This window comes from Camellia sinensis, chromosome 6 (assembly GCF_055761805.1).
Source record: "Camellia sinensis isolate YWXY chromosome 6, ASM5576180v1, whole genome shotgun sequence".
Lineage (NCBI taxonomy): Eukaryota > Viridiplantae > Streptophyta > Magnoliopsida > Ericales > Theaceae > Camellia > Camellia sinensis.
Window position 1 is genome coordinate 79,374,719 of NC_138966.1, and position 13,340 is coordinate 79,388,058.

The window sequence follows — 13,340 nt, forward strand, 5'->3', positions numbered from 1 at the left end:
ATGCTAGATAAAGATGCAACTAATTTCTTTAACACATTATTTTTGGCACATACTTTTCTAAACTCGTCACGTAATTCATTGAAAGCACTCTCAAGTTCTTCATAATTAACAGTTACCTCATCTTGAGTGGTTTCTTCATCTCTAAGAGCCATTAGACAAAGGTTGACTACTTCATCATTTTCAATTTCATCATTTGAACTATCATCATCACTTTCTCCCCAAGTTGATATTATGGCCTTCTTGTTCCTTTTGTAGTCTTTTCCAAGTTTCTTCAATTTTGGACAATCCATCTTGATGTGTCCCAGATTCTTTCACTCATAGCAAATGATGGGTTCATTCTTTTGGATGTCATCATCTTTATTATACTCTTTCTTGTAGGGTCTTCTTCCTCCATGATTGCTCTTCTTGTAGTACTTTTTGAGATTTCTACTAAATATGGCATACCCTTTATCTTCACTAGAATCCTCATTTTCTTCTTCATGGGATGAGGCTTTGAATGCAATTTCACTCTTGTTTTTGTCCTCATCATTCTCATGTCCTTTCATAGTGATTTCATAAGTCATTAGAGAACCCATGAGCTCATCTAATTCAAGAGTTGAAAGGTGCTTTGCGTCAATAATGGCTATGACTTTAGCCTTCCAATTCTTTGGTAAACACCTAAGAATTTTTCTCACTAACTCACTGTTAGTATATGTTTTGCCAAGAGATTTTAAAAAAAATTCAATTTCAGTAAATCTAGTAAACATGTTTGAAATAAATTCATCAGATTTCATTTTAAACAATTCATAACTATGAACAAGTATATCAATATGAGATTCTTTAACTTGGTTTGTGCCTTCATAGGTAACTTCAAGTTTGTCACAACTAGATATTCTATTATATTTCTTAGAGTCTAAACCACATACAAGGATGAGTTTTGCTTTGGCATTGGCTAGCAACAATCTATGATCCCTCTCATCACATTCAACTTCAGTTTTAGGCACACTAATGTTGTTCACTAATTTGGTAGGGATTTTGGGACCATTGGTGACTATAATCCACATAGCATAATTGGTGGCTTGAAAATATAGGGTCATCTTATCCTTCCAATAGCTATAGTTATTTCCATCAAACAAGGGTGGCATATTGGTGGCTTGACCTTCAACAGTGCTAGTACTAGCTACGATTGCCATGGATCGAAAACTCTCAAATGGTTAAACCTAAGCAAGAGTCTAGATTCTGATACCAATTGTTACCTAAAAGATAACCTAAGAGGGGAGTGAATTAAGTTTTTACAAAAAAAAAAAAAGAAGATAAATAAATAAAATAAAATAAAAAATACTAATACCCCAATAAAAATTACTACTAGTATAGCAAAATATTAATAAGATGTTTAGAAGCTTAAGATGAACAAGCAATAGATATATAGCTAATAAAATGAAGATAACTTGATTAATCACAAAGAGAAAATATCAGTGAATGATTTTTGACTTAACAGATTGTGATATAGATAAATAAGCAATTATAGCTTTAACACTCAATGAAAGATAAATATCAAATAGCTATATAAGGTGAGTGATGAGATTTGATTATTAGCACAACAACAACAAATACTCTGTCAGCTATATTAGTGAAGTATAGTTAGCACAGAGAAGCTTGTCAAGTGAGGTAGATAGCACAAAACATTAGATAGCTATATAGTTGAAGAGATTAGATGATTAGCACAAGAACAACAATTACTCTAACAGATATAGCAATGACAAAATCAACACAGTGAGTATATCAGATAGTTATATCAGTAAAGAAAATAAAAGAGATTAGAAAAGAGGAGGCAAATAGATTTATAGTGGTTCAGTTTCAACCAAACCTACATCTACTCCTTAAGCTTCACTTGAGATTTTTCACTATCTTCTAACTTTACAGGGGTACTAGCAATATCTTCACAAATGGAGCAATCCTCCACAGATTTTTCACAGACTTTCCAAGTCCAAACCCTTGCACTCCTTAGGTGATTCTCATTGACACTCAAAGAGTCAAGAAACCTGAGTGTACTACACTCTTACAAGATTGAAATGAAGATGTTTTTTCTTTTAAAGAAAGTTACAAAATTAATCTCTCAAAGATAGATATACAATATTGAAGCTCAAAGTTTTTTGTAAATCCTCTTACAAGAATATATGTTTAAGGCTAAAGGCTTTGTATATTTTATGAAGGAGAAAGAAATAACAGTTGAAGAACACTTTAGAGAATAGAGAAATATGAGAATGATGAAAGATTGTGAATTGTGTATAGCACGTTGTATCTCTTCTGTATCAGTTGTTTGTCTCAGCTGCTTGTTTAGAGCTCAGTGTATAATACAGATTTGAGTGCTCTATTCTTCTATTCTTCTGACAATGCCCATTCTTTTCTTCCCGTTGAAGAGATAGGTTGGTGATGGCTGAGAATAATATATAAATCATTACATAGATATTCCCTAACGTTTTGCCCGTTAAGTGATGGGCTATCTAATGAAAAACCTTTGTTTTCTCTTCTCAGCATCTGTTATATATAACAGTTCTCTGCACAGTGGACGTCCTCCCAAATGTCCCAAGTGAAGTTCTGTGTCTGTGGGTTGTCCGCCTGGATGTCCCATGAAGTTCCGGTCGTCAAGGTTGTTATTCGCGGTTGTCAAGCATACTGTGTTCTGACGGCCGAAGCGATATAGAACTGAACTAGAATGAAACTGGGCCGAAATGCCCTAGCCAAACATCTGCCCAGTTGTCCAAGCCTGCTCAAAGCTGCAGAAGAAAATTGCCAAAATTTGGCCTGATCAGTCGACCGGCCGATCATCTGGCCAGTCGACTGCCTTGTGTCGGTTTTGGCCTCCTGTGTTTTGCTGCTGCTCTGATGCATTGGTTTGGTACCTGTTTAAGCCTCATTTAGAACCTCCAAATGACATGATTAGTATATAAACAAGGATCAAAATATCATGGAATAAATCATAAGAATTTAATCTATTTTGATCCTCCAAATAAATCAAAACAAAATAAAAAACAATCATCAAAATACAATATGTCTAATAGGGCTTTTTATCTCCATCATCATAATTATGTTCTATTGACACCAATTTCTCATAATCAATACTAAAATATAAGACTTACTCTTTTTATTTAAAACCCTAACCACCATCTGCATGCATTTCGAAAATCTCTCCACAAAATCACATTTTTCATACAATAGAAAACACCACATATCTATTTATAAGGTTGTATTGAAGAGAGTCAAAGAAATCCCTACTTCGCAAAGTGAAAAGGAGAAAACTCAAAAATTCACCAGCGACGAAAAGACGAACTGCTTAGATAAAAGAAAGATTTTACTGTGCTCTACGTTTGGTATATGAAACTAGGGTCAAAGGTGGTTAAAAGTGGATAAAATTGAGGGTTAATGAGCTTGGAAGCTCAAAAATGACCAAAGGGAGAGAGGGAGAGGGAGAGGGAGAGGGAGAGGGAGAGGGAGAGAGAGAGAGAGAGAGAGAGAAAAGTGAGGAAAATTGAGCCAAAAATGACTTTTAAATGACTGATTTCGAACAGATCGCTCAAGTTGTGAAACGAGCGTGGGAGATATAAGACTACTCAAGCGGTAAAACATATGCTCAAGTGAAGAAAACAAACTCCCAGTATCTCAGACTGTAAAATAAAGTACTAGGAGTCCCAATAGACTGCTCGAGTGGTAGTCCCACTGCTCAAGCGAACAGGGATTTTTCAGAAGTGTTACAAACGTTTCATAGCCTCCTTATATTTGACTTTTCAATAATTTTCTCATTTTATTATTATATAGAAATACAATTAAAAAATTTATTTTTTCAATTAATTATATTCAATAATTTTTTTTTGACATGGGAGTATTTATAATTTTTCAAAGTATAGGAAACAATCTATATTTTTAGTAAATTTCAGAAGTGTATTCGTAATTTATCCTATATTATTTTTTTTGGGGGGGGGGGTTTCTAAGATAGCAAACACAAATATCAATATTGAGATAAGGTTTTTTTTTTTTTTAAATGATTTTATTTATTTATTTATTTATTTTTGTTTAGAGAAAAAAATACGTGTATCCATGTGTGTTATGATCCGTATATGTGTCTGTAAAAAAATATATTAAACCCTTTAAAATATGAAAAATGCTATGAATTGCACTTTAATTATTTGGAATTTATTCTGAAAGGGATTATATGGTTGAAATTAAAATTGTGTAATATAAGGTTTATGTATGAATAAATTTGAACTACAAGATAATGATTATGGTTAATTTCTAGATAGTAAGTATGAATTTGTAATATTACTATTGAAATATTTCACATATAGGCATGTTTCAAACAATTTTTTTATGTTAAAATATTTAATAAAGATAAAAAAAATTACAATAATCAATAAAACAAAATATTACATTCTACACATTAATCATTTATTTTATTTTTTTACAATCATTTATTCAACTACAAAATTAAAATTTTACAAATTATCTCAAATATAACTTTTTTTTATCTCATAAAATAATCAAAATAAAATTTAAAAACTAATTAAAATAATCAAAATTTTAAAGAATACAATAATAACATTTAGTGTGTTTGGTTTCAGTTTTCTGAAAATTGAATTTTTTATTTTTTGTATTTTTTTAGTGAATATTTTTTTAAAATTTTAAGAATTTTTTTTTTACTTTTTTAGATGTACATTACTTAGATGTATTTAACCAGTAAAATATTTGTAAAAAAATACTTTTTAAAAATTAATAAATACACAAAAAATATAAAAAAATGTATTAATTTTTTTTTTTTTTTGTATTTTTAGTATTTAGTAAAAAAAATTTAAAAATCATAAATATTATGTTTTTTAAATATATTTGTGTTAGATACGTTTAAAAATTAAAAAAATATTTAAAATATTAAAAAATTCAATAAAAATAAAAAATAAAAAAATAGAATTTTTCGAAAAGTAAATTGTGAAAATTGAAAAAAATTGAAAAAAAAAAAAAAACTCTATCTTTTTTTTTTTTGTAGCGTAGGTAGTACCACCAGTATCTCTCTCTCTCTCTCTCTCTCTCTCTCTCTCTCTCCAATTATTTTTGTTTCTCAAACAGCTGCTCCCCTCCCCTAAGCAAAGCTTTCTTTCTCATCTCCGCTTAACCATTCCTATCACACCTACACACCCCAACCCTTTAAAATGGTCCTCCCTCCAACACAACACCTCGAACCCTCCCCACTCTACTTCTGTAGATGAATGGCCAACCAACCCAAATGTTTCTTCATTTTCTCTCTCCAGTGGTTCAGTAGTAGGCTGATTTCTTGATGGATCTTGGTGCTGGTGGTATGCTAATGGTGGGTTTGGAAGATGGGTTTGTGGGTGGTGGTTCAGAACCATATACCTCTTTTTCTTCAGATGCTCCTCCTCACACCAATAAGCAAAAGCTGTACGGATCATGGCTTCTCAATAAGCAAGAAAGGCCTGAAGAAGAAGATGACTGGAGAAGCAACTGCTTAAAAGTGGCCAAGACTACTACTAGTGAAGATGACTTCTCAACTTCCAAGGCAGCATTGCTGAGAAGTCCTTTGTTGAGATCTAATAGCTCTGATGGTCAGCAAATGCTCAGCTTCTCTTCACCCAACTCACAAGCCGTGCCATTGCCTTATTTTCAGTATCAACACCACTCATCAATTCCTACTACTACTTATGGTAGAGATACAGCAGGTAATAACATTGACAATTTTTTTAAGGCTTTTTAGCTATGTGGGGGTATTCAGAGAATATATATATATATATATTTATATAAATGAGGGATTGAAAGTGATATATCTTAAAAGTTTCTAATTTTGGGGGAGTAAAAATGACTCTGGGGTAATGGGTATCTCTCATATTTGCTTGTTAAGCTGGGAAAAGGGTGATGGTATATGTGTGAGACGAAAATTAGATAGAATAAAGTTTCCAACACACTTGTGATTAATGAAACATTTGGGTTTTGATTCCCAGTACTGGTCGGATGGTCTTTTCATGTAAAAATATAAAGATGTATTGGCTTTTGAGTCTTGTCAAAAAATATATATATATATATATATATAAACCCAAATTGTTGGTAATGTTTTCCATACAGTAGAAGCTGTTGAGTACAAATGAAGGAAAAAAAAAAAAAAAGCAAAAGATAGGAGGAATAATAGATTAGACCCATCTTGTTTTTGATTTCTTTTTCACTTTCTCTCACTTTTACTTTGTTTTCTTGTCATATGAGAGACAAGAAATCTATTATTGGTGTAGCCTCCTTAAATGTTGCAGACAAGTTTTAAATTTTTAGTTTCTTGCCATATCCCTTTCTATACTCAAATTTTTCCTCTACGCTTAAATATTCGACTCTGAAGCTACCAGTAAATAGTTTTGATAATTGTTCAAAGGCTTGATGATTTTTTATTTTTTTTTTATAAATATTTTTAATGTAACCTGTATGAAGCTACAGACAAAATCGTTGTTTCTCTTTTTATTTTTATTTTTATTTTTTATGTTGTGTTTGGATGAATTTGTGGAGTGAAGAAAAATGGAAAGTAAAAAGTCAAATTTTAATTTCTACTAATACACGTTTCCTTTCTTATCCCATTTCCATACTCTGATTTTGCGATACACTTAACATAGTAGACTGAAGTTAGCAGTAAATGGTTCTAGTAATTGTTGAAAATTTGTTTGTAGAAGCTGCAGACAAAGTTGTTATTATTATTATTATTATTATTTATTTAATTTTACTTCATACTTAACCTTTGCTTTTTTCCAATTTTTTTTCACATTCAATCCAGACACACCCTTAATGTTTCTCTCACATATTTTAAAGCCGAATCTTTTGGTTATTGAGTTACAGGGTATGGGTGTGGAGGCATGAATGGTGCAAATATGCATGGGGGATTAACAGTGGTGAGAGGCCCATTTACTCCATCACAATGGATGGAGTTAGAACAGCAGGCCCTCATCTACAAATACATTACTGCCAATGTCCCTATTCCTTCTAATCTTCTCATTCCTATCAGAAAAGCCCTTGATTCTGCTGGTTTCTCTGGCTTTTCAGGAGGACATATAGTACCCACTACTTGTAAGTTTGATCTCTTTCTCACTATCCAAATATTACCACTTAACTACATTTATTAATGGTTTATTTTTTGGCAAATAAATTGATGTATATCTGCACTGATCCTCTGTTTCAAATCCTTTTGTTCCCTTGTCATGTCTCACATTTTGAGATTTTCACATGATTTAATAGTGGTTGTGAGTATTTTGGTATAGTTGAATAGGGGATTTGGAGGACCATCAATCACATAACAGGTTTTGTTAGGATATGTGATCGGCTTGTATGTTTCTAGACTTTTTCTTGACCGTGTATCTATGATGCAGAAACTGCCACACTTGATATAGGGACAGAATTAGGACAAGACTATGGGGGGCTATAACCTCATGTTTTTGTGAAAAATATGATTTGTCATGGCATTTTAGAAATATATATCTCATTTTATACATAAAATGACCCCCAATATAAAAAATACAAATGTCATTCTTATCCCATCTTGCATTCTTTTTTTGTTTTACACCAAAAAAAAACTTTTTCATCCTATTAGAAATTGCTTTTATGGTATTTGAAATTTTTTGTGTATAGATATAATTTATATATCATATTGTACATGTGTACTTATGTATATGATAAAAAATTTTATTTGTCTTTTAACCTTCGGGTAATGAAATCTTGGTCCGTCGCTGGATATTGGGTATAAGCGCTCTCTCTCTCTAATATTGTATACATGAAGATGGGGAATCAATTATCTATCCGTTTCAAGTTCCACTAATCATGTGTAGTTTAGTGTTTTAGCTGCTATATACCCCATTTTGCAAAACAAAAAAATTCCCCATATATATGCTTCTAGTGGTTTCGATATGGGTTTGTTGACCAAGTACTGAGTTCATTATAGGTGATAATCTCCCATAAATCCAAAATTTGTGCATAAGACACTCACCCCAGCACTAGAGTTGGGCTTGGGGGTGTTTAGAACACAGGTGTTCAATGTCTTGTGTGTGTTTGTTAAATTGATTGTGTCCATATTTTGTTGTATGTTTGGTAGTTGGATGGGGTGCTTTCCGTCTGGGATTCTCCAACACCACTGATCCTGAGCCAGGAAGGTGTCGTCGGACTGATGGGAAGAAATGGCGGTGCTCGAGAGATGCAGTTGCAGATCAGAAGTATTGTGAGCGGCACATGAACAGGGGCCGCCATCGTTCAAGAAAGCCTGTGGAAGGCCAAACTGGCCATTCCGTCTCCGGACCCACCACCACCTCAAAGCTCATGCCGATGGCTTCCTCTACAACTGCATCGGTGGTGCCTGACAGCCTCTGCTGCCATCCTCAACTCAAGAATTTGCAGCCTGGTGCAGCTAATGACAGGTGAGTAAAACGCTTCTTATCATGTTTTGGCATGTAATTGCCCAAGTCATGTCCAGCTGGTTAAAAATTGGTTTGAGATCAACTTGTTAGGTAAACAAATCAATTTGAAACAAATTTTGAAATCGGTTAATTTGTGAGTCTGGCTTGGACTTGCTTGATTTGTTTAAAACTTGTTTGGCATTAGCTCAAAAATAAATATATAAAGCTTGAAACATATTTTTTAAGCTAGTTAAGTTTTTAAACTATATTTGAACTGATTACTTAGCTAGATCCGCTTGTTTACAATCATAGTTGAATCGTGTGTGGTTTTACTCTCTTCATACATAGATTTTCCTTCATGACAAAATTTTACAAGATTTGCTGGTAGAGCTCACTCCTCAAAAGTCTTATTCATGAATTTGTTTTCAGTGTCCAATTATGTGTTTGGCATACACCTTTTGCAGCTTTATATTCCTTCTCAAGTACACCGTTGGTTTATGTTTGTAGAACTTCCAAATGACGATAAAATATGTATGTTAACATGGACTGATTGGTTGTTTCTTTTCCCCATTTCTATTATGATAACACAGGCTTTTTCTGAACAAAGAGAATGTGGGGGAGAGAAGTCAAGCTGCAACAGACCTATGCATGTTATCTCCTGCAATTGGCCTAAAAGAGAACCAATATTGCATTCCAAAGCAGCAGCAGAACCCATATGGTGAATCCTCCCGATCTGAATTTGGACTCGTTTGTTCCGACTCCTTGCTTAACCCTCTGCATAAAAACTCTTCCCACATCAGCTGCAGAAACTATGGTTCCTCCCAAGACCTCAATGATCGTGAAAACGGCTCACAACATTCAGTAGTTCGTCAATTCATGGACGACTGGCCTAAAAACCACACTGATCATCATCATCGCTCTGCCGTTTCATGGCCCAATGTCGATCTACAGGCAGAGAGGACCCAACTATCAATTTCAATCCCTGTGGCTGCCTCCTCTGATCCCTCTAATGAAAAACTTGCTCTCTCACCACTGAGATTGTCCCGAGAGCTTGAGATGGGTTTGGGAGTGGGCAGTGTAGTGAGTGAACCAAACCAAAAGCAAGTGAATTGGATACCTATATCGTGGGAAAATTCACTGGGTGGACCTCTTGGAGAGGTATTGCATAGCACTAACAACAGCAGTGGAGGTGATTGTAAGAGCTCATCGGCTCTTAACCTTATGACCGGGGGCTGGGACACCAACCCTATCCCCCAGTTAGCATCGTCTCCTACAGGTGTCCTGCAGAAGATGACATTTCGGTCACTTTCTAACAGCAGTGCTGGGAGTAGTCCGAGAGCAGATAACCACAAAACCCATGAAGAGAATTCATCCTTGTTGCCAGCATCATAATCATTTGACCTCCAACTAGGAAGATGATAATGGAAGGAGGAAGAGTTTTTTTTTTTTTTTTTTTTTTTTTTTTTTGTATGAAGCTTTAGAGAGAGTGAGAGAATTTGTTTAGTTCTGTAATGTGTTTAATTTATGGATAATGGATTTGCTTAGTGGTAAAACATGACTTTGTAAAACCCTTCAGTTGCTATTTTAGGTAATCAATTAATGTTGTATTGTTGTGGATGATGATGATGCCGACTCTCAAGGTTTTGTTTGGTTTTTTCATGTGCACATGTGATGTTGGTAGATTGTTTTTATAGGGAGTTGCTTCTAAGTAGGTTGGAGGCATGTTGGTCGTTGGGTGGTTGTTAAGATGTTAAATGTGGGTGTCTAGTTTCAAGGCACCCAACAGCCCTAATAACATGTGCAGTGATCCGTCCCCCAAGATCTTGGTCCCAGTCTAAAGGTCTTTTCACATAGCAAATTAATTGAAGGAGTTTGGATATAGGGTGGGATAGATGGACACATAATTTTGGGGTCTGGATCCCATGCTATTGTTATCCAACAATAAAATTAAGAGTTTCTTTCAAGTTGGCCATTCAATTTGTGTGAGAGCATTTGGATTTTACAGACCTATTTTTTAATTGATTTAGGTGATTCAAACAGTTTATTTTTTAAAATTTATTGAGAGGAATATTTATGTAAAAAATTAAAATGATCAAACATCGATAGCTATATATTTGAATCAAATTTGTATTTCAAAAACTGAATAGCTATTCTTGAGATTATATTTGTCTTCCATTTTTTTAAAACAAATATTAGTCAAACATATAGTTACTGATGTCCAATTATCTTGATTTTTTACATGAATATTCTACTTAACGAGTCTTAAAAAGTGAACCAGTTTAGATCACCAAAATCGGTCCCAAAATGAGCGTATCAAGTCCAAACACTCTCTCAAATTGAGATGACAACTTGAAAATCCTAAAACTAAGCAGACATGCAAAATGAAGAATGAAACACAAATATTCCACAACACACCTTTTGTGAGATATCTTTGTTTTATTTTGTATTTTGTATCTATGCACCTACAGCACTGCTGGTTATCTAATATTGTTGATATCTTTTGAACCACAAGTACTATTATCTAATGTTGTAAAATAATTAAGATTAAACATATTCGATTTTGATGACATGAACATAAAAAATAAACAAAATAGAAGATTCCTACTATGAGTTGTGAGTACGTTCTTCTCTCTTTGAGAGAGGAAGAGAACATGAGGCGAAATGAAGAGAGCAGAAAGTTGCCCAACCTTATGGAAATCCAAGAGCCACTAGCTTTGGGTGCACCAAAATGGATATGGGTTGTGGAACAATGACCCGACCATACCCAAAGACAAGCTTCACAAAGTTCCATGACCCATGGACGTAGACCTGGTTCGGTCCAGTCTGGGTGCCATTTGGGTTGCCCAACCATATGGAAATCCAAGAGCCACTAGCTCTGGGTGCACCAAAATGGATATGGGTTGTGGGCCAATGACCCGGCCCAAGCCCAAACACATGCTTAACAAAGTTCCACGACCCATGTAGATAAACGTGGTCCGGTCCAGTCTGGGCAACAATGGGGTGTGTGTGTGATAATTTTTAATAACAAATTTGGTCCATAGTCTTGGCACAATTCCATCCACCACTTATCCATAACTCACTTCCTTCAAAAAATTTAGATGCCCAAAGGGCCGAAACCCTTGCAAAACTTTAGGATATAAATACTCATCAATGTATTCAACTTTCGCCAATGTGGGATAAGTGAATTTTCACCTTCCCAAAACCTCTACCATTATGCCCACTTTATGAGACAATGTGTATTCAATTTTTAATGGTTTTATCCCATTTTTTGTGTGGTGTAATCCACTCAGACTTACCTCAATTGATAGTTGGATCCTACTTTAATTTCGTATTAAAGTGGCAGAAAAACTACAATTTTCCAACAACTAGAGTTACACAAAATACCTACAAAACTCGATTATCGAACCAATTTAACATCTATGGGTTGAGTTGAGATGGTTTTGGCTTTTCATTATATTGGTTCAATTTTTTATCTTAAAATCAGCCTGATAAAATTGAATTGAAACTCGATTTAGACATGACCCTATATAAAATATAAAATTTTTATTTATATTCACGTCTTTATATAATTAGTCTAATTGGTTTGTTGAAAGGAAAAAAAAATGGTCTTCATACAAAAGATTTTGTTAATCAAAATTTATTTTCGTCAAGATTCTTCTGACCCATCTGTGGAGGAGCTCTTTGTAGACGTCCCCGAACGTCCCAAGAGGAATCCTGTTTTGTTCATTTGGGCTTACTACAGTTCGGACTCAATGTCACGGTCCTGCATCTAATCTCGCAAAGTGCAATGCAAGACCGATGAATCATCAAAGAGTCCAAATCCAGCAAATCGTTTTGAAAAACTGATTTTTAGAAAGAAGTGCTAAACATGGACTGCTTTGCCAGATACAGAGTTGCCACCTAAATATTTTATTTTGGGGGAATTTAGGAAACCCTGGCTCGTGCCTAAGGCCACGTGTCCGTCATCATCAAAGTTGCCTCGGCTCGGGAACTTGGGTACGATTGGGGAAGGTCACTTCGCGAGCACCCCCGCTTGCCCAATCAAAGATCGGCCTCTACTAATCATGATGTCAAGTTTTTGAAAACACATGTGCTCTTATTCCGGTTCATTAGCCTAGAATTACTATGTGATGTGCACAGCAAAACAAGTATGGATTGGATTGCCTAAGTTGGAACAAAGCATCTCATATCTGTTTATTTCAAAAATGGATTGAAATTTGCTACTCGCAAGTAGGCTAAAACACGGGTTTCGACGAATTTATTCCAACTCAAGCAACCCAACCTTCACCCACAGGCATTCAGGCAGGTATATCACATAAGCACATAGTCTCATGGTAAGCATGCTATCATGGCAGTCACTCACACAGATGCAAGGATGCCAAAGCATAAATACTCACCGAGTACTCCAAGCCAAAACAGAAACTAGTTAGTAATCAATGCATGATCCTAGTTCATGTTAAGATGGCTAATGCAACACATGCAAAAATACAACTAGGATAAGCTCGGCTATTCTAAACATGGCATATGAAATGCAACAAATAACATGTATTCAACTTGAAATTGAAATACAATGCAGTTAGCATGATGCGCCGAGCCCGGTGCATGCAATACAGATGAATGATGCAAACATGTGAGCATAAGTATGCTAATTGAAACATGCCCTAAACTAACCATCAAAAGCTAGTAAATAAAAGGAAGAAAGACGTGGGGTTGGAAGACATACATCACACACATGCATACTTATTACAACATTGCCCTCCTCGGAGGATCCGAATAATACAAAACCAGATGAATAATGAACTACATCTAATTATTACACGACACTAACTAATTAACAAATTTAACTACGCAAGCATGTAAACTAAATGAATCTGACTGCCTCAGCTCTGTTTTGGATGACAATGGATGCATGCATGCTCAAGTCACCTCATCGGGAAATCCATC

At 34.7% G+C, this 13,340-nt stretch overlaps 1 protein-coding gene across 1 annotated transcript; it reads left to right on the top strand.

Annotated features, from left to right (window-relative positions):
- The first annotated feature begins 5,043 nt into the window (after positions 1-5,043).
- Positions 5,044-10,013, top strand: LOC114275330 (growth-regulating factor 1-like). Its single transcript, XM_082874056.1, has 4 exons — positions 5,044-5,702; positions 6,853-7,080; positions 8,099-8,417; positions 8,987-10,013. Exons 1-4 carry the CDS (start codon positions 5,303-5,305, stop codon positions 9,786-9,788), a joined length of 1,749 nt encoding a protein of 582 aa, XP_082730182.1. The 5' UTR covers positions 5,044-5,302; the 3' UTR covers positions 9,789-10,013.
- The last annotated feature ends 3,327 nt before the right edge of the window (positions 10,014-13,340 follow it).